The sequence below is a fragment of the Amblyomma mixtum genome, chromosome 3 (genome assembly GCF_055824585.1).
Source record: "Amblyomma mixtum isolate Tamu chromosome 3, ASM5582458v1, whole genome shotgun sequence".
In the NCBI taxonomy this organism is placed as follows: Eukaryota; Metazoa; Arthropoda; class Arachnida; order Ixodida; family Ixodidae; genus Amblyomma; species Amblyomma mixtum.
The window spans coordinates 73,115,982-73,137,509 of NC_143014.1; the positions used below are offsets into that span (position 1 = coordinate 73,115,982).

The window sequence follows — 21,528 nt, forward strand, 5'->3', positions numbered from 1 at the left end:
AGAAATAAAGAGAGAAAGAAAAAGAGAAGAAAGAAGGAAAGAAAGAGAGAGAGAGAAAGAAAGAAATCAAGAAAGAAAGGAAGAGAGAAAGAAAAAGAGAAGAAACAAAGAAAGAAAGAGAGAAACAAAGAAAGAAAGAAATAAAGAAAGAAAGAAATCAAGAAAGAAAGAAAGAAAGCAAGAAAGAAAGAAAGAAAGAAAGAAAGGAAGAAAGAAAGAATTAGAGAGAGCGAAGGAGAAAGAAAGGAACCGAAAAGCTCGGACAGAAATGCAGTTCGAAACCGGGCGAAGATCGCTCTTGTTCACGGCTAAGTATATGCAGGACCAATAGTTGGCTAACGACAACGTACATTGTTAAACACTGAAAGGGACCAAAATAAATAGTAGAAAGTCAACGAATGAGGACTGCGCAGCCGAAATGGAGATACTGGAAGCACAACCTGCCATTTTTTCCATAGGTTACGCAAAACTGAAAGCGGGAAGTGCCTTATGGTCCCTGCTTTATTTTCGCCATATTTAAAATATTCATATTTAATTTAGAAGGTCAAATAAACGATACGAAGTGTCACGTCACACATGTGAAGCAAGAGGCAAAGAGAGAACAATCAGTCACTGTATGCTTTTTTTTTTTTTTTCTGCAGATAATTTTCTGGCTGTGTAACGTGCGTCTCGGACACTTGAAGAAGCACTAGTATTTTATACTCACAACCGTGCACCGTGCACAAATACTCCTTAGCATCTTGAAGACGCGATATTGGCTTCAGAGAACTTTCGAACTATACTTACTGAGTAGTAGCGCATCCGTTAAAGAGACGTCGCCCGCTTTTCTTTTTCCCCCTGCCCACGTGTTCTACCCGCAAGCGTGTGTCTGCTGGAGGCGACGCTGCGGAACCCGAGCAATAACTTAGGCCACTGCTAAGCAAGCTGCGAAATCTCTCACGCATTCTGCAAGCAAGCCGACTCGGAGAGACCCAGCGGCAGCCACACTCTCCGCTAAATTCCTCTGCAGCCGACGTGTCAAACGCGCCGCGGGTGGGCGGCAGGGCTTTTCTCTGACGCACTGTCACTCCAGCCGCCGACAACAATTATGCCCGCGACCTTTTGGCACACAGCGCCAATCGCTCTCGCGGCGAGGCTGCTCCGCGAACAGCGGGGCACGCCGGCTGACGAGCTGATGGTGTGGACGGCACGTCGGCTGACGAACCGACATCGCCAAGACGCCAGCCGGGACTCCGCGGTTCTTCTTCGCAGGGGTGTGCGTGCGGTGGGCATATGTACACACGACGAAGCCGTCGCGCGCGCGCCCACTAAGCCCGGGCCGTCAGGAGGTGGGGCGCTGGCATCGCGCGGCGGCGGCCGCGGGCGCGAGCGATCGATTTCCACGAGCCAGACGTGATTCCCGCGAGTGGCGATACCTCGGCCCGCTAACACGGCCGGCCTCTCGACCGCGCTCAAGTGGGGGAAGCCGCAGCGGGCAGCCGGCTAATTGCTCGGCGCCAATTAAGCGGCCGCCGTTCGCTGTAGATGCGTGCCGCGCTCCGTAATTCACGTACGCACGCTGCCGGGTCCCGTGAGGGGAGGTGGGGAGGCGCACGCGACTGCCCCCCACCAGCGATGCGGACACCCCCGCACGCACGCCAAGCATCCCCCCAAAACGAGAGGGCCCCGCGTCACTTTCGGCACGCCCGTTACGTCGATCGGAGGCTTGCACGGAAGCACGAGGAGATTTGCTCCGGCGTAGCACGCGAGCGCAGCCTCTGACAAGGCGCCAATGCGAATGCCCTGACCGCAGAACTTAGAGCAACTTTACGCGCTAGAATGACAAATCGAACTTCCACCAGCACCACCGTACATGCTACTGTAAAGCCTGCATGCACTCTTCTGTATAGCACGTGAACCGGTGAGCTCCGGGTGCCATTGAAAACTGTGTTCGGAACAGCTTCTGGCACCACGTTCACCGCGTTTGCGTTCAAATAAAAGTCTTGTGGCTAAAAATTCCAGGCGCGTACAGGTATGGGTTCATCGGTCCACGGTGGCCGCCCTTAGCTTCCTACCTATCTCCTCTCGACCTAATGTTATTGTAGTTTTACTACGTCCTGCAGACCTGTCGTAATAAGTCCGTGAGGAAGAAATCAGTCTCTAAGAATGATTGAAGTCAAAACCGCAATAGTCGATGAAGCGGAAACAAGCAGAGGATGACGCACCAAGAAGGGAAAGTCCATTGCCGGTCAAAATCTCTTAATGTGCTGCCAGGTAGCCGTGCGGCTACTGTGTTGCTGCGTGACGTCTTCATTTAGGACATAGGTGACAGCGACCGATGGGCCATGGCAGAGGGCCTAATGAATGGAAAAGGGATCGTTCGTATATACTGCCTCAGAGCTCTCTTGTTTGATTAAGAATTACCAGCATTGAAGCTTTGTCGCACAAGAGCCCAGCTAGAGATTCCGTGCTCCTAATGCTTAGGCTTATCTGCGCGAGGCCTGGCGGTCAACGCCTTTGAAACCGATCGCTTTTGTTCTTGCGTGGCGCTCCTCGCACTCTTCAGGCAAGGCGCACCAGTACAGGCATTCAATAGGCGATATCGGTCATTTTATTTGTTCTTTTTGTAAAGGCTCTAAGCTGGACGGAAGCCACAGCCAAGAAGCGATCGAGATATAGAACCGAACTTGGGATGAAAGAGAGTGGATGTGTGTGTCACTTGGCAAAAATGGAGGTCTGACAATGTTTCGCTTAAATCGGAGTCCTTCAATATCGAAGGACTGTGCTTACATATTCGCTACATGTTCAAGTCGTGAGCTAATACAACAGATTTTTCCCTAAATTCCAGCTTCTGAAGGTGCTATTTGTCGTGCAACTGACGAGCTTTCCACAGTGCATATAGTTTACGACGGGACCAGTCCGGCGAAAAAATCGTGAAACTGGGCCGGTCGGCATCTCACAGGCCCGTTTTGGCGTCACGTGCATACTCTGCCTTCTTCCGCTTGCGGTCTTCGGCTCGATCACGCTACCGGCACGCTTCACCAACTCCAGGGCCCGCTTGCACGAGGCAAATAGTCAAGCTTCCAATGTCTTATTCGCAGTCTAAACACTCCGTTGGTTTTTAGGAAAAGAAAGGCACCTAGCTGGCTCCCTGGATCAACCAGTCCAACTGGCCCTCAACTAGCCCAACTGTCCACACTACTGATTGTTGCGATAGGCCTCTTCAGCAGCCGTTTAACGCTTGAATTGTAGCCTCTGACGCCTTGCTACCTGCTCTCTTCGGGAAGAAAAATAGGAATCACACACGGAATAGGGCCAAACAAATTTAATCACGAACTAGATGCCCCCGCCCACCCGGAAATGTTGAGACGACCGCCGGTGCAGCGCAGATGTTGACGGTTGACCCGCAGCGAGTTGCGTATACAATGACGGGCAGAACTCGACCAATCTTCGCTCGGTGGACAGTCGTCTCCCCTGGGAAGTGAGGCTGGGTCGGCCTCCTCTAGCTATGTCTCTCGCTCCTCTACCCCACCGTCCTGGTGTGGCCTTCCTCAACTCGGGTTATCCTCCGACTTCCCCGCCACGGAACGCCGTCGTCGGCCCCGCATTACCGCTCGTTGTTCGACGACCCCTGTTCAACACCGCTTTTGGGACAAAGGGCATGACTAGACGAAAATGCAGGGATGTCACTGACTCCAGCACCACGCGCTACGCAAACCTGTCCTTCCGGCCGGTAAGCACTTGATTCCCACCTGCCGCTTTTCCCTTTCGCATTGCTTGCAAGGCTTTCTTTGTATCCTCTTTCGTTACCGGCATGATAGCCAACACCTGGCCACTACTGCTGCTCCCATTAGCGTCATGATGCGCGTATTTTCGGCTACTGTAAAAATCAGTGAATAGCTTGGCCGTCTTAACCAGCTTATCAATAATGCAAGGACACTGTCCTCCTTGCCGCTTGGTGCATACATCTGATTTTGGCTGAGCTCAATTTGCTCTTAGGCTGAAGGACGGTCTCGCTAAATTTCAGGGGACTAGTACACAAGATTATTATTTTAAACCTCGGCGCAGAGTACTGCCTTGGTCAGGCCTACGTAAAGGCGACTGCAGATCCTTGTACGATGTGCGGGCGCTTGAAGACTGCAGTGGACACGTGCACAGTGCACCACGGCTGACTGACTCGAAGTATGCGCTCTAAATACCAATGTGGGCTTTCTCGTTGATGAAGGGGCGTTTCTAGCCGCACTTATTGAGCTCCTGACGTTCCATTTAAACAGCATCGCTTGAACGTACCAACCCGGCTAAGCGTAGTGCTGAAGAACGAATGCGTCCGCATCGGCAGAACCAGACGTGTGCAAAATGGGTCGGGCTGCCTGATATTCATACGCAGTGCACTTAACTTCGGTTAGCAAACCGCTCAGACGCGTAACGTAGCAGCGCCTGCACGCGGTATATTGCGATTACGTGTTGGAACGCAGCCGTAAGTGAGCGAAAATGCTGTTGGCGTGTCTTCACAAGCCGTCTCGTAACGGAAGCTACGTCTTTGAACAGGACCTGCTGCACTGGAAGAAAGCGAATGTCTAAAAGGATGTTAGTATGCACTAATCGCACGTTATCCGGGCCTGTGAGCGCTCGACCGGCCATGACAGCCGTAAAATTAGGATAATAAAATAAACAAGACGTGCATGCGTGTTCACTCCTGAATATGCGTAAGCGTGAGTAATAAGCGGAAAAAAGAACCGCAGACCCAGCGTTTGAAGGCTGTCACTTCCGTCTGCGGATGGCTCGTAAAGTGTTTTCGTCGCTTTTCGCTCATTGGAAAGCGGAAGAAACACACATTCTTCGCGCGATTGACGCATATCCCACCGCGCAACAACGCGGCCGCGTATCGAGAAAAATAGCTAATTGTCTCTACACGACGTCTATAATCCACTGCGTCACGCCGCCAGCAGCCGAATGTTTTGCCCGCCAAGCCAGACCACGCCCTTCGCACGTGCACCGTTACGTCATCTGTGATGTCAAAAGGGAGAGGTGAGCTCCCGCGGTGCTTAAGAGCCTCTATCTGACAAGCTGTGAGGCCAGATGGGTTCGCTGGCCGGGGTTTGCCAGGTTTGCCTACTTTGCGCCAAATCGGCTACTTTTGGGACCTCTTGGCGACAAAAATTTGAACCTGGATACATCTGAATTCGAAGCTAGGACTTAATAATGGGCCTATTTTTTTCGCCAATGGACCGAGTGCATATTTGCCAGAATGCGTTAGAATGCCACACGTGAATACTATCATTCTAGGGTTGAAAATTTACCTGTAATCTTGTCCTAGACTTAAAATACCTCTCGCTCCTGCGTTCACTTAATGCTCGCCGGACTTGTTCGCCCAGCCAAGACTCCGAAACTCCGGCTCCGCTATGCAATGATATGTAGCTAAAAGTAGCAATAAGAAATGTCCTATCACCATTCACTGAATGCGCTTCAGGTAAATAGGGAAGTGACTTGCTACTTAGCTGATATACCTTGTGTCCTTAGTTGATTATTGGTTCAAATTGCGTTGATCGGACGCGCATGCCAGCCCCCTGAGATTAGAGTCCTGGTTAAAATTTTGCAGGGCACATGGTTTCTTTTTAGGGATGAACAAAAAGTTTTGAAACGTCATGATAAAGGATCTTCGTATTGTACAGCGATATAGAGCTTCAGGGGAGCCATAAGTGGCTGAAAAGCAACCCATGTGACCTAAAAAGCTTTTGCCAAGGCTGTGCTTTTTATGCCTTCAATACGTAGGAACTGCACGTGGCGATCAGTCTGTTTTTGCAATAGAAAGCTAGAAAAAAGATCACAGGAGAAAAACGACCATTCCAAAAAGGGAATGCAATGCGCTTCGGTAAGTCGAGTAAATGCCGGAGAAGTGTATGATAGTGTGTGTGTGTGTGCGTGTGTGCGTGCGTGCGTGTGTGCGGTGTGGTGTGTGTGGTGTGCGGTGCGGTGTGCGTGTGTGTGCGCGTGCGTGCGTGTGTGTGTGTCACTTTTTGCTCGCCCCGTCGTCGCACTGTTTCACTCCTGAAGTGAGGACAAATGAATGAAGCCAACAGACACTGAAACGAAGAAAAGCATAGGGGATTATTTTCATCTTTTGTGGTGTTCATCAATAGGAAATTAGCAGCGTAGTCACATCCACATGCCTAAGGTGAGGTCCAAACGTACGACCTGCACATGTCACGTGGTGCTGAACCGAGATACGGCGGTGACAATCCAATATTATACTTTCGAGTGTATTTATAACATGTGTAGCGCAACCTTCAGTGTTCACAAGCGCCAGTTTCCACCATAGCGACGGACGTGGAACGCCATGTAATACCGCTGATGCCATGTAGAACGTGCCCTAGGTTGTCAACTCACCCTAACAACAACAAAAAAAGTCTGATACTTTACGAGCAGACCTCGAGCACCGATTTCTTTTTTTGTCCTCTTCTCGCTTCGGGAATGGAGACTGCAGAGCATGCTAACCGTTATCCGCCAACTGCCGTTGTCCGAGAACTTGACTCCAACTGCGTCCACATATTCACTTAAAGAACATCCGAACATGGTTAATGCGACGCGTGTTCCCGCCAGTCCAGAGGCAGACGAGCCTGAAGAGAGCAGATTCTGCTGCCGAAGGCCCGTTTCCCGGCGCAGCGCCAGCCGCCGCGCCGCAGACCAGGGCTCGCCGCAGCGTCTCTTCCAAGGGGTGGCGAGGCGCGAGACTCCGGGTCAGTGCCGGGGGCAGCCAGGCCGATATTTTCCGCTGCGTGGCGGCGGCCATTCCCGCATGCGAGCGCGGCCAGCAGGTGGGGCCGCCGCAGCAGCAGCAGCAGCAGCAGCCCCGCCGGCCGGTGTATGAGAGGGCGCGTTCCACCATCTCATCGCCTCGGACCGCCGCTTTCCCCGGCGGCGGCCGGGCGGTAATAGCCGCTTTTCCTCCTCCCGGGGCCCCCATTGATCAGCGGCGCGCGCGCGGGCAGCTCCTAATTAGCGGGGCCGCGGCCTGAGTCCCCAGGAGCGCGAGGCCCCGATGCATCATCGGCCGAGCTGCGCGGCCGATCAAAGCGGACCCCGGCGCGCCCACACCAGACGCGCCGTCACGCGGCGCCGGCGGCAGCGAGAGACCGAAAAGGCTCCGTGACGGGCAGCTGCCGCCTGCGCGCAGACAGAGCGCTTTCCCGCCGTAGCGGAAACTTGGAAGATACGCAAAGGGCGCCAGAGAGAACGGCACGACCCAAATTTCGTTCGCATGAGATGAAGTACTGGTTGCAAGCGGGTTGCAGCGTCGGAGCTACTAGATTAGCAAGCGACTTTTGTGTGATCCAGCAAGAGGGACTAACTACGCAATAGCTGATTGTGAACCGTTTTCAGGGAGTTATTTTCTTGCTCCAACCGCGCCGGACAAGTCCTACTCAATCGAAAAGAAAGAAAAATTAAACAGTCCCTTGGCTCATTGCTTTGACTCAGATTACGGCTTACGGCATTTGACCTGAAAAGAAGCTCGAACAGCGTTCCCATTCGCTACCCGAAGTATGAAGAATTCTCAAGTGTCGACCAGACACTCTCCTCTCCTTGTGTTCGGCGCGCGATAGCATTACCAGCTTGTGTGCCATAAAACCTAACACAACTCTACTCTCCGTATTCCATCTCCTTCGCCTTCCCATCATATTTTCACGCACAGAAAAGCGACCACGTATCAATATGCGGTTTCGAAACATTCTGTGTACCTCATGGATAGCTGAACAAGCAGTCTGCAGAACTCTCGTTTATTGGAAAATGTTAACAGGGAACCACCTACGCGGCAAAACGCAACATTGGCAGTAACAAGTACGTTTAATTAATTCGGTGCTTCCTCGGCCCGAAGAAAAACAACCGAAAAAAAGTGCACGCCCCGACAGGGTCTCTAATTAAGGCTTCTCATTTTTCCTCCCTGTGCTACGCTGCAGAGGGGGCGTGCAGCGTATACCGTCTAGTCTGACAAGGCGTTTCCTGTATGTTATCAAGCGCGTTTGTGAATTGCCATTGACGACACCGTGTCACAGAAGCCGGCTTTGTAAACGAAGGAAGCTACCATGGCCGCGGTCATAGTAGCTGCCTGGCGTCCGAAAGCATCTAACAAATAGCCATCTCTGAACTGCTATAGGCAGGAGCGGTGCGAGCATGAAAAAGTCGCCGGAAAGGGCTCGTCAACCTTAGCGCGCGATTGTGGGTTCTCTGCTGCGTGTAGAAGCGTATAATTTGGCTCAAGTGTTCATGACGACAAAATGCAGCGACTGAGCAAGTTGATGTGCTCTCTTCGGAAGGTGTTTCGGAGCTCCTTTAACACTTTGAAATTCTGCGCAACACACGAGCCGAGGTCGCAGGAAAGAAAACTAACTTAAGATACACCGAGCGCTGACTATCAATATGCTGGTAGTCGGCGCTTGTCGTGACTTCTTCCTTCGTCTCGTGTATAGTGCTAAACGCAGAGAAATTTGAGCATTTTTTTTCCCACCGAAAGAAACACGCGTGCTATGTCGTTCACGGTTTTGTTTTCTTTTTATCATGACGTCACTTTAGATGTCCCCAATTCACAGAGATGGCGCAGAAGTCCCATTAGCCACCATATTTTGAACGCAGCAGCTTCTATGCAAGCTATGCTACCACAGCACATTCATCCCGCTGATGGGACTTGATAGATAAAAAACCAGCAGCACTTTCAAGATGTAGAACACAAGTCGGATTTAGTGACGAAGCAGAGAGGTCTACGCGGCCATACGAGAAGGCGATGATTAGGCGGCTAAACTAGTCAGAAGGATGGTTAGCGAACGCCCCCCTGAATGCGTATCTGACCTGGCGACACTGATTAAAGCAGCGTGGCTAGCGGAATCTACAGTGCTTCACCCAAGAGTCTGCAATTTTTTATGCGAAGCATATTACTAGAGGTACACTACAGCCCTTCGCCGTGGTTACGCGCCGTGCACACCACGTGGTACAGTGACGTCACACCACGTGACATACCACGTGACACATGACGTCACGACAGAGGAAGACGGAGGTACACTACAGTCCTTCGCCGTGGTTACACGCCGTGAGCACCACGCGGTACAGTGACGTCACACCACGTGACATATGACGTCACGACAGAGGAAGACGGAGGTACACTACAGCCCTTCGCCGTGGTTACACGCCGTGCACACCACGTGGTACAGTGACGTCAAACCACATGACATACCACGTGACACATGACCTCACTACAGAGGAAGATGGGGGTCCACCTCGCGCCGTCGCTGCGGTTGCACGCCGTGCAGACCACGTGGTACAGTGACGTCACACCACGTAACATACCACGTGACACATGACGTCACGACAGATCGCCGTCACGCGCTGGGAGAGGGAGAACGATGCCATCGCACAGACACCGGAATGTCCTCGAGCGGCATTCCCGCGCATTTCGAACGCGCGTTCACACTCAGTGTAGGTGAAACGCTCGCTCCACCGGGCAGGCGGACGCGGCTTCCGTGGCAATCCAGGCGCCCACCCAACGCGCGTCTCGGGGTTAGTCGGCGTTCCGCTGTAGCCATGCCGTTGTCTTCCCCCACGACGAAGGCTTCTAGTGGTTGTATTAAAATGATCAAGTATTCAACCAAGGAAAGCCATGTATTACCAAGCCTAGCCATCAATATGCTTCGCATCTGACCAGGGTTAACCAAGTTAAGCCTCAGCCATTTTTTAAAAAATAGGCTGTTTGAGTTAGTGAGCGCTTTTATCTGCATAAAATTTTGAGCAGTGTAGTGCATCAGAATAGATAAAGACATGCTGACTATTATAACAGGCCAGTGAACTAATATTGAAAGTTAACTTTTCAACTATTACTGTTAGGCTCCTTATTTACTGACAGGCGTGTGGCCCACCGCAAGAAATATCCATGTCAGTCTTCAGTTTTACAATTTTGAAAAAGTGATTACTCTCGCCGCCGTAGCTCAACAAATTTAGGTCATTCGAAAATCGCGCGCATGCGGAGAGCGAACAGCGACGTACAGGGTCGGTCAAAAGTTCCCAGGCCAGAGGGTCAGCTTTTGAGCAGTGTAGCCACGCAGTTACGACTCCCCCGAAGCTCAAAATATTCGCAGAGGGTATAATAAGCATCGTTCTAACCTCTGAGGATCTTGATAGCTTTATCCGCACCTTAAGTGTCAGGATATACCGCTGAAAAGCAGTCCCTGCGGCCTGGGAACTTTTGACGGACCCTGTACATAAAATCGCATCACTCCATGGAGAGAGCGCTACGCGACAATCTCTGCCCCGCCTCCGCTGGGGCAGCGTGGGGACGAGAAGCAATGAGCACCCCAGACCAGCAGACCCACAGGTCGCTAGGCAGATGCATGCAAACGACAGCAGACGGCAGTTATTCTAGCTTCCACGGCGAGGCTGCTGTTGTTGGCCGCGCCTGGTTCAAACTTCACCCCACGCCAGGCCCGAGAAGGCGACGTTACGACGCGCATACAGATGTATAAAGCTCTGACCTTGTTGCTAACTCTTCCGTGAAGTAGCCCGACTGTACGGAAAGAGAAAGAAAAAAAAAAAGAGGAAGCGGTCCGGTACAAACCTCCGATACAGCAGCTCTAAAAAAAAAGAGAGCGCGCAATATTAAAAGCGAAATAAACTCGGCGTCCCTCTACACGCAGTCATCAGCGCAATAAAGGGAGCGTGAAATTACGGCTCTTTGCAGCTCACGCCGACAACTCAGGAGAAGGCCTCTTGCGCAACGCTGTCCCAGGCTGCAGCTACGCTCCGACTCTCGATATCAAGTGCTGGCGCGCTCGGGTGCCGCGAACGATCTGCTCAAAAAAAAAAAAACAAATAAAGTGCTTTAAAACTGAATTCTGCGCACCAGGAGCCAACCAGCGCTTCGCTGTTTCTATGCAATGTGGCAGCCTCGATTTCTCCTGGGTACCACAAAGGCATGCAATGCAAACATCACGTGGAAGCTGACCACCGCGTTAAAAAAGCCGCAGTTTTCAGGCGAGTGGCATTATATACAATTTTTTTTTTCCTCGGAGCGATTTCCGGAAACTGGTCGATTCGAAACGCACGATTCGCGGCGCTTTTCCTTGCTCCGCGGTTGAGACTCCGTCCGGTTGGGATTCCGATTCACCCAAAGATCGCAAGCCCTTCGACAGTCAGTTCGAAGAGAGACGTCAGGAATCGGCAAACACAATATTCGACTTCGCGGCGAGTCGAACCAGCTAACATGGATTCTCAACAAACTGAAAATCGCAACTGTGTAATCGCAGTGGTGGCGTGGCATAGGTTGAACGCAGATCTGTGCTCCACAGGCAACCAGTTGAATGCACTAATAAGGTAGATAACTTGTGCGAAGACAGGACACAAGGAAGAAAGGAATGCGACATGTACGGAGCGACTCTGTGCGCTCTGCACGTGTCGTATGTGTTTCTTCGTTGTCTGTCTTTCTCGAGCAAGTTACGTACTATCGCGCTCAATATGACTTGCAACCCGCGAGCGTGTGGCCGCAGCGTTTTCGGAAGCATGATGAGGCTGACAAGCGGCGTGCCTGAAAGCTAAATGGAAAGGATTCTGCTGTTCCAGCAGCCAGGCGTATCCCCGCGTCGTCTGCTCAACGAAATCTGAGCTCGTTAATTCTCACAGCCTCCGGCGCGTCTAGCCTTGCACTGGCGTGGTTTCATGCTGGGACCGACAGCTTTATGCTAAGGCCGGTGGCGTAATTATGAGCTGAAGCAGTGAGATAAGAGAGCGAGTCATATTTTCAACAGAAATGTGCACTGCTCCTCCAACACCGGCTACAATCGTCAAAACCGCTCTTCACACTATGATTGAAACGCGATTTGGGCCACGGTTTTATCGGGCATGACAGGTGAAAGCAAAAGGAATGAAACAAAATCAACTGTGACATGCGCCTCGCATTCGTCATGCAAGCGCCGGCGATGCGATAACGCCATGGCACTGCCAAGACCAGACGGCACAGGGGAGAAGAATGAGTGGTGGAATAGCAAAATTCTTTCCCTTTCGTTTTCAAGCGCGTCGCTTGTGGCTCCACCATGCTTCCGGGGAGCGCTCCGGCCACGCTGCTTGAGGTTGCAAGCCATATTGAGCGCGATAGTACCTTATTATAAATGAACCAACTCTCCCAAGCAAAAGTATAAGGTGAATGAACTATCGCAGACAAGTATCCAGGACGCGTGAAATGCGATGTAAGCGTATAGGTGCCACGTCTGCCAACAATCACCTCATTCGGCGACAACAGGTTACAGCACGTAAGTCCAACCATCTACACAAGTGTGGTCTCGGGCTTCGATTGCGGCTCGCGCGTCCTGGAGACTTGTCAGGGATAGCCCACTACACGTCCACTGAACACAAGACAAAAGCTACCCTCACTCCCTAAGTCTTCGGAAAACCAGAAGCCCAGCAGCGCAGCTTAGAAGGTGAAGGGTGCAGAAGCTCAGGCGAAGCGTGCAGTTGCTCGTACACTTTTGACAAGAGCGAGCGCAATGCAAGTGATCTGCAGTCGGGGTCACAGCGCGCGACAAGCCGCGCCCGGTGCACTCATGGGAAGCCGCATGCCTCAGCGTGCGCGCGGGGAAGCAAAACCCGCAGGCAGCAGCAGCGGCGGCGGCGGCGGCGGCGGGGCAAAAATCTGCCCGCGCGCGCGCACGGCGGGCGAGAGAGCGGCGGCGCCTACTCACCGGTCTTAATCGCATTCCTCGCTAAGCAGAAGAGGAAGCGGCGGGTGGCGACTGGCCGCCTCGGGGCTCATGGCGGGCATCGTCCGGCCGGCCTCCCGGGACGCTGCATGCCTGCGCCACACGGGGGCAACGGGTCAGCCGCGTACTTTGCGCCACGCGTGCCCTGGCGTTGGCGCACACCCTTTTTGTCAAGGGCTCGTGAGCCCCCAGCGGCGGCTGCTACCGCCGCCCAGCGCCATGATGGGGGCCCCGAGTCACGCTTCTGCCGATTAATTGCGCCACGGCAGCCCCGTCGCTGCCCGCGATTTTCCTGCCACTTCAAAGAACCACCCCCCTTGGCTCGATGATCCTGATGAATGGCTCAAAACGAGGAAACCGAAAAGCCTAATCATTTACAGGGAAACTCCGCAAAGAGAGCGGAAAAGGGGAAAAAATGGAGGGAAAAATTAGAAGAAACAGCGCGAAGCACACCACAGTCATAATTCCTATTTATCAAGAACAAAACAAAAGGGGGGGGGGGGGGGTAGAATTCCTGTTCTTCAAGAACAAAAAAGGGGGGGGGGATGAGAGGTTAACACTTTTCAGTCTGTTTACAATGAACAGAGCATATTTTAGGTCGGACGCCAGCATAAGTATCAGAACCCCTCAGCTTTTGTGGCAACGCTCTTGGGACAACACAGATTGAAACTAAACAACAACACGATTCCAAAGACATGAGCCAACAATCCCTCCAACACAGGCGGCATAACAGCAGATATAAAAAACCTTCTTACGCACACGCCGGCCAAAGGAAATGTGTGCATGATAGACATAGCGTTTCCACTGTGTTTGTGTCAGTGTTCGGCTACAAGCAGCCCAGCTGTAGGGAATGTCCCCTAAGTTACCGTCACCATCGTTAGAATGAGCTTTAAAGGGGTCATGACACCATTTTTCTGACTCAAGCTGTTCATCGCATGTTGTTCGCTATCCATCTCGAGACAACAGGACCAAATCCGAGCTCATTTGGTACAGCGAGTAATTTGCAATTAAATTTCTGAAAGGCAACATAGACCTGTCCTTCCCTTTTCTGTGCAGCTTCTGCCCGGTCTCGGTGACTTCGCAATGTGCCACGGTCGGACTCGAGTAGCCGCGCGCACTCAGTTTTGTAGCAGAAGACGCTGCCAGTCAATGAGGTCACTCAGGCTGCTCAAAAATGGCCGTCGCTGTCAGGGGGAGGGGCTTAAAGCAAATTAAAGCCCTTCAAACTTGAGGGGCTTTAGAGCCGGTAACTTAAAATTGCAATTTCTAGCTCACATGCGCGCGTAGAACCCTACTTCTTTTTTTAAATACGTATAATAACGTCGTGGCTAGTAGCCTCAACGTAAAAGCACGATTTGTTGGTACACCATGTCATGACCCCTTTAATAGCCTGTAAACGCTGAATACGCCAGTCTGCATTTGTATCACCAATCTCCAAGGCGTAAAAAAAAGTTAAAATTTCTGCACAAGAACTTCGCGAAAATGGCCCGAAACCGCAACAGCACATCATCCTGGCCATCTTCATGATAAGAAGTGTTGAATACATTTGCTGTAAAAGACATCAAGGTTTCGTCCACGGTACACAGAAAACACATGCATGCTTGATTATCCATTCTGTGACCACTTAGGTTTATACCAGCCCATTGTCGAAGTCGCCTCGAGGCACATAAAGGCAATTGAATCTGTGATTGTCACGAGTCATGGCGACACTAGCAACGGCGCAACGCAGCATACAACGAATGCAGGGCACTTCAAACAGTTCACAATGCCATAGGCCTGTAGCTTACGTGTACGCTTTAACAAGGGCCAGTGGCTGCTTCAGTAGCTGCTACACACGGTGCTCAGCTTATGGCGAGTCGCTGAGACGGTTCCTGACGGACGCACTACAGGCTGCACCCCTCCTCATCTCCCCACCACGGAATGACAACGAAAGCCGTAAGATATGCCAGCGTCCCCAATAGCGAGCAGGCTACCCAACTCCTTTCCACAGGAAAAAAGAGACAAACAGCAGTAAAACAAAGGCCGTATCCACATATATTGTATGCTCGTTCCAACGCCACATGCGCACAAGCAGCAGCAGAAGGGCTTTCGGGCGCGCGGCTAAACCGTAGCGCCGCGACCTGAGAAAAATAAGCAGCTTGGGAAACCTTTGAACAGGATTTACACCGCGTATTGTCAGGTCGAAAAACAGCGCTCCTGAGATGTTCTGCGGCGCAATATCCGCTTGCAAAGAGCAGCCTTCCGCCCGCTGCGCAGCTCTCCCGCGCCAACAAACAAAGATGTGTACCAGAGAAGAGCAAAGGAAGGGCTCTTTTTCAGCGACGTGGGAGAGCGTCCAGAATAAAACACAGAGAAAAGAGTGTGGCGGCGACAGCGACTGCCAGAAAGCCGTTTGTAAACATGCGCTGCCCTTGTGAGTACACGGAATGCCCGAGGCTCGACTGGATGGCGTAGCATCCCGGCGGCGCCGGCCGCAGAACTGTCGGCGACGCTCGGACAATCCGTGGGTGTCGGTGTGGGAATCACCCCTTATGGACAGAAGAAAAAGAAATTCAACCGTCGTGGCCCAAGCAAGCTCTGCCAAGTCACTACATATACATTTGAATGGCCGACGGTCGGTACGTATATTAGAACGATCATTGTTCTTCAATTTAATTATGTTTTTATCGTCCACATCACCCCGTGGACGAGCCCAGCGATAGGCGATAGCATTCCCCTCCCCACGCCCAAGGGACGGAAAGAACGAAAAGGAAACACAATTGAAATAGAACCCCCTATTACCCTGGCCTTGGACGACAATCAGACAAGAAGGGAACTTCCGCCGTCCCTTCAAAGTTTCTTTGAAAGTCCCGACGCCGGTTCTTTGGTACAGGCGAGCTTCGGTGCAAAGGTCACGAGTCCTGCCAAGGAGCTGGCGGCTTGACTGTCGTCGGTTCCATCTTTCCACTCGTGTCTTTTCTAAAGGTGCTATCGCTGCCCTTCTCGGAACATTTCCTTCGACATGGCGACGGTACCGGTATCACTACTGGTCATCTTTTCATTGAGCAACAAATTGGTGCCACGCTACCGATGAAGCAAGTCTGGATGCCGCTGGAACACTAAAAGAAAAAAAAGAAAATTTGCTAGCGGTTTCGCATTGCTAAGCACGGCATATTGCGCGAAGGCATGGTTTTTTGCAGGTAGACACTACCGCCACGTACCTCAAAGCGCGACTGAGGTGTACCCTGACCTAGGGAGTCAGTTATGCGCCTTTCATTTCCTTAAAATCAACGGAGTCTACTACGTTGTCAACGTCGACGCATTCAGCGCACATCTCCGTCACCACAGCCACGTACCGGAAAGCGCGACTGAGGTGTCCACTGACCCAGGGAGCCAGCTATGCGCCTTTCCTTTGCTTTCGTGGCTCTCTCAGAGGCTTCAAGCAAACAGACGGATTTTGCGGGGTAGGAGGCTAATAGTGATTGCGCACTAAAACAGGAATTAGATTTACCCTTAGCCCAGGCATACGGTATAAAATTGAAAGGTGCACTGAAGTGTTCAAGTCCTGAGTGTCCAAGGCGCAGTGCGAACGAAGGCGCGTCTCAGTTGCCGCGATAATAACGAGGCTATTACCCATCTGTCACCGTGGCTGCACTGGTATTCATATTTTACCAAAGACAGCATACGTACATCAAACCCGTCCGGAATATTTTAATTAGAATACCGCCTACATGAAACCACTGCGTAATGTTTCAGCCAAAAAAAAAAAAAATCGGTATCTTGAGACCACGGTGTACGAATATTGGGACCAATAGAGTCAGCGGATGTACCAAACGGCAATATTGTGGCAATTTTCTACTCTGCGAAATGGGGGGGGGGATTCATCCCCGCTCTTGTGGAAGTTTGGCTGAGTTACGGCGAGCCAAAAGAAAAGCTTGAGCTTCAGTTCTGAGAGAGCTAGAGAATGGAGCTTCGGAGAGCAGCTGCCGAGGGAACACAGACTTGGTGTTCAGTCAGGCCGAGAAGGCTGGTCACCCGAACTATGGTATGCCGGACCAGCTGGCCGGACTGACCAGCGTACGGAGGTAAACTGAGCTTTTATGAGACCAAAAGATAAAGTTTGCAAAGAATTTAGCAAAAAAAAAACAAAAAATTCTGGGGCTTAGCTTTGGTTAAGCCTAGGTAATTGCGAAAGCAATATCCCCTTGGGTACGCTATGTGTTTCGCTTGTGGGTGGTCCAACACACATCCAACCCGCAGCAAGCTCTTGCAACTTGTATGACGTCAATCGCTTGCCGCGTTCGCAGGTGGTCGACCGGCCGCGAAGTCTAGCTGCGGCGCGCTGAAGAGCCGACTTGGTGCCCCATCTCTCGCCCTGGTATGACGTCAGTAGTCACATGACCGACCGTGAAGGGTAGGCTGCGGTACCGCGAAGAGGCGACACCTGGCATAGTATTGCTTTCACAATAAAAATTAGAGATCACTGTGGCGACCCGCATTGGGAGAATGCGAATGCATTGACGCTTCCTCGGCACTCGTCGCCTCTATTTATCATTTTCTGTTTGTTTGTTAATTAATTCATATACTGAATTAGCGTAATTACCTCATGCTTTAATTAAAGATCGATTTATTTACTCTGATTATACCTTATTTTAGCTCAATCAACAATTTTGGTTTTTCAAATTTGGCGCCGTGGTTGCGTTCCCATCCTCTTACTATATCCCCGTCCGGCCTATTCAACCGTCGAATGGCTTTTGCTGATAACGAATTAATTATTCTATATCAACAAAACTTTTTGTTCGATTAATTATCAGTCATCAAATACATTTCAACACATTTCAAACTTTATTTCCACTCTTTTGCCTATTTTCCACAATTTTACAGTCCACGGCTATTTGTCCATCCACTTACTATATCGACGTCCATGCTATTTCGACGTTTTTTCGACATTTTTGGATCTAATTAATTAACTAATCATCCTATCAACATAATTATTTTTTTGAGCAGCATCCTCACATCATTACAACCACTCGTTTGATGCTACCTGTTCTGAGAACGTCACAACTGCTGCGGACACGTTTTGCGGACACGTTTTGCGGACACGTTTTGCGGACACGTTTTGCGGACACGTTTTATGGACACATTTTATGGACACATTTTATGGACACTTTATATGGACACGACCCCTCCAACATAGCCTAGAAATGCTTTCGCATTAATAAAAAGTGCGGACAGACAAAGGGTCCAGCGACGAATCAGCTTCGGACAGAGGAAATAAAAACGAGAAAAAGGAGACTGAGCTTTGGATCGAGCTTTCTCCCGACGACGTGAGACGAAAGCAGAAATGAAAAACGCCTAAGTAACGCGACACCGTGCGGATTTGTGAGCGGAGCTCGCTTTGCCATCAGAGCAAGCCCCGCTAAAAATCGCCCTCACCGGCACAGGGCTGGGCCTTTCGTCCGTGTTAATAGACGGAATAACGGTTTCTGGTTTCCATTTGATCTGGTAACGAAAAAACTTCGCTCTCAGAATGACGAGGAACGGCAGGAAGAAGGGAACACGAAACTGTTTCCACTGGGAACGTAATGTGTGTGTGTGTGTGTGTGTGTGTGGGGGGGGGGGGGGGGGGGGGTCTATACAGTACTTTGTAACGTCTCGTTCCGTTCTCATTTTTTCTGGTCCTCTGTCATCGGTCATCCTTATCGGTGACGTAGGCCGATGAGAGAGGAACACAAGAAAGGAATAGGACCCCGTAAAAATTAATATTTCAGCTGCTGACTCGAAAGACGCGGGTTCGATCCCGGCCGCGGCGGCCGCATTTTCGATGGAGGCGAAATGATAGAGAGGCCCGTGCAATGTCAGTGCACGTTAAAGAACCCCAGGTGGTCGAAATTATCTGCGGCCTTCCACTGCGGCGTCCCTCATAGCGCCATAAACCAAACCAAAATTGATTTTGCCCGCTTAGATTAGTTAGCTGCTATCTTGCGGCTAAGATAGGCGTAGTTCGTCAGCGTTCAGGGACGCACCCTTCGCTGTTGCAAGACTTGCAGTTGTGCACTCCGCTATCCGGGAGAACAACGATGGCTTTATCGGCGCAGGGACGACATCGTCCGCGAACTCGTGGAGCTCCGCGCCGAGAAAGAGGAAAGTCGCGGCCACCACGAGACGATCACGCTGGACGGCACAGAATATCAGACTCTTCGCGTGCGTGCCTCACTAATTCTGCACGAGGAGCTTTCATGCCCTCGTTCCGTGCCCCCCCCCCCCCCCCCCCCCCCATGCGTTTTCAAGTGAAAAGGCTGGCGTTTAGAAATAAATAGCACGGACATAAAAGAAGGTACGGGAGACGAAGCAGACAGGACACAAGCAAATTTTTGAACCTTGCATTGCAAAGTTCGCGAGTGCCCTGTCTGCCTCGTCTGGTGCTGTTCTTTTACGTTTGCGCAATTTATTCTACAGAGAAAGCTGTTATAGCTTTGGTTTAACCATGCAGCCCTGCATTCTAGTGTGGAATCTAGTCAGCCGACCTCAATTACTTAGTGAATTAAATTCAAGTGAATTCAATGGGCGCCACCTGCCAATCGTGGCAAAGTACAGAGAGAGAGAAGTGTGAGTGGGAAGAAATAAAATTGGAGGGCGGGATCAACCTCAATGGCTAACCAAAGCTATAACAGCTTTCGCTGATCAATGCGCTACGCTGGCAGGCTTAAAGGCGCGTAATCTGACGCGCTCGGCCCGCTAGCAAGCGTCGCTCGCGGTGCGTCACGCTACGCCGGTTTCCCTACGCCAGACGAAATGCGAGCCCCTCTATACTTCGGCGCTGTGCGCCGTCGGCGGCTCTCTTCGGAGCATGCGCAGAACGATCGCAGAGGCGTGCACCGATCGCCTACCCGCGGGCTGTCTGCATTCCGTTCGCGCCTTTTGTAGCGAAAGCTACATTGGCCACGAACTTGCGATTTCGCTGTGGCGGTGCTCCGAGGAGGCACAGAGGCCGCGCCATCTGGATGACGTCACACCACGCGCCTCTGCTCTCCGACAGTGCGTATTGCCCTAATGATAATAGTAACCAGGTCAGAGGTGACAGAATCCAAGAAGGCGGCTGGAGGCAGACCATTGCGCACATAAACCATCAGAGTACTAGCAATGGCAGTCGCTCACCTTCAGATGCCATGAGTATTCAGACCCCATTACAGAGTACTTCATGTCCCCAAAGAGTTCCTTGCCGTGGCAACTGACGATAGTCAGGCGATGCTAATACACAACATGAAGTTGTTGCCTCTCAGTCTGTAAAGTGCGTTCATTTCAATGCAAAGCAAGCAAAAGTCACACGTCAGCTAAAAATCTGACTTTACTTAGCAATCTTGTGATCACTCAGTTCAGCAGTTATGCATGAATTGCCCCAGTGACATATCACACGTGTGTTGCAGCGGTTCTTGTAACATTTGGGTTCCTCACACAACTTGTGGCATTCTCCAGCTACAAACGGAAACGAAGGAAAAAAATTCGATCAAACACTGCGGTGCACGCAGCAAGTGGTATGCTCAGGCCGAGAAACGTACAAATGAAGCCGAAAACAGCAGTAGTAAATAGTTCGCCGCTGCTCTGCCGTATCTGTTCCCACGCGTTCTCTTTCAGCGGTCGGTCCCTGAAATCGAGTCGCTTGGTGTGGTATACGCACAGGGGTGTCGTTTTATGGGTTCGATAAACCTCTCCGCCACGCTATCCGACGCAGGTGCAACGTTCGAGCCGCCGGCGCCGCTCATGTTGTTCGCACAGGCATCAGCCATTTTTCTCTGCGCGATGCATTGTGGGTCGACGCAGTCGGCGGCCGCGGCGCGCGAATGGAGCAGGAGCCAACTCAGCGCCGGGATCGTTGGGGCGCGTTAGCAGCCGCGGGTTGCGTCGGCGCTGCAGTGCGTCGGCCTATAATAAGAAGGAGTTGTTTTCGCCAACGTAACGCAGCGTGAGCGAGCGCGCGTTCCGTCGGACTATTAATTCACGATTTAACTGCAACGTTTTTGAAAAAAAAAACCTATGGAACAACTAGCCCATCAACAAGTTCCGCTAAGCTACAAAGGCTGTGCCCGAGTATATCAATGCCCAGGCTGTTATCATTTCTGTTGTAGGATTACGATTGGCCTTCCACGATAAGTCGCTCCCAAGGAGCACTGGCCACCCACTGCAGAGCATGCTCACTACTTTCTATCGACAGGTTCCCGGCCAACAGCGTTTTTTCTTGTTTTTATCTCTCAGACGAAGGGACACTCCGCGAGCTGTCGAGAAACAATTTGCGTATACGCCCTGCTGAATTTCTTCCAGGCGATGAAGCAAAGCCCAGTTCCAACCTTCCCCACGAAGTCATGGAAGTATGTGAATACAGCGTCCGCGTGTACTCCGACCTTTCCGTACGTGGTCGTGCCCCGTTTATATAGATGACTCAAATTATGGACATTTTTTTTCCGGGGACCAAACTTCTTCCGTGTACTTACGCCTCGTTAATACGGAAACTCGCTGTCCGGACAACGGATTGGGCGAAAATGCAGAGTCTATTGGAGTCCATGTAACCTTGTCGCGTTAAAATGGACAGCAATAAGCACAAAATTTCGGTTTCCACACCAGACCTTTCCTGTATTTTGCGTGCTGGAGAAAAGTGAACGGCAGTGTGAAAGTGCAAATGCGAAAATGATGGCCTTGTTTAGTGGTTTCGTGGTTTCGGTGTCATGGTGCCAGGTCGACGCGCCTACCATCTGCCATACTGCATGAATGACTGTAGAGGAAATTCTCTCTGCAGCTTGTGTTACGTTGAAAGTCGTCTTTAGCAGCTGTCAACCAGCTTAGT

At 51.3% G+C, this 21,528-nt stretch overlaps 1 protein-coding gene across 4 annotated transcripts in view; it reads right to left on the bottom strand.

Annotated features, from left to right (window-relative positions):
* LOC149350591 (LIM domain-binding protein 2-like) overlaps positions 1-21,528 on the bottom strand; it is a 252,569-nt gene that overhangs the window by 143,613 nt on the left and 87,428 nt on the right. For 3 of the 4 annotated variants that reach the window (XM_089579635.1, XM_089579636.1, XM_089579633.1), the window contains exon 2: positions 12,693-12,803. In XM_089579635.1, coding sequence (XP_089435761.1) covers positions 12,693-12,707 — 15 coding nt within the window. In that variant the 5' untranslated portion in view covers positions 12,708-12,803. Of the gene's footprint in view, positions 1-786; positions 955-12,692; positions 12,804-21,528 lie in introns of those variants that run through there. The other variant, XM_089579634.1, reaches the window with a different exon arrangement.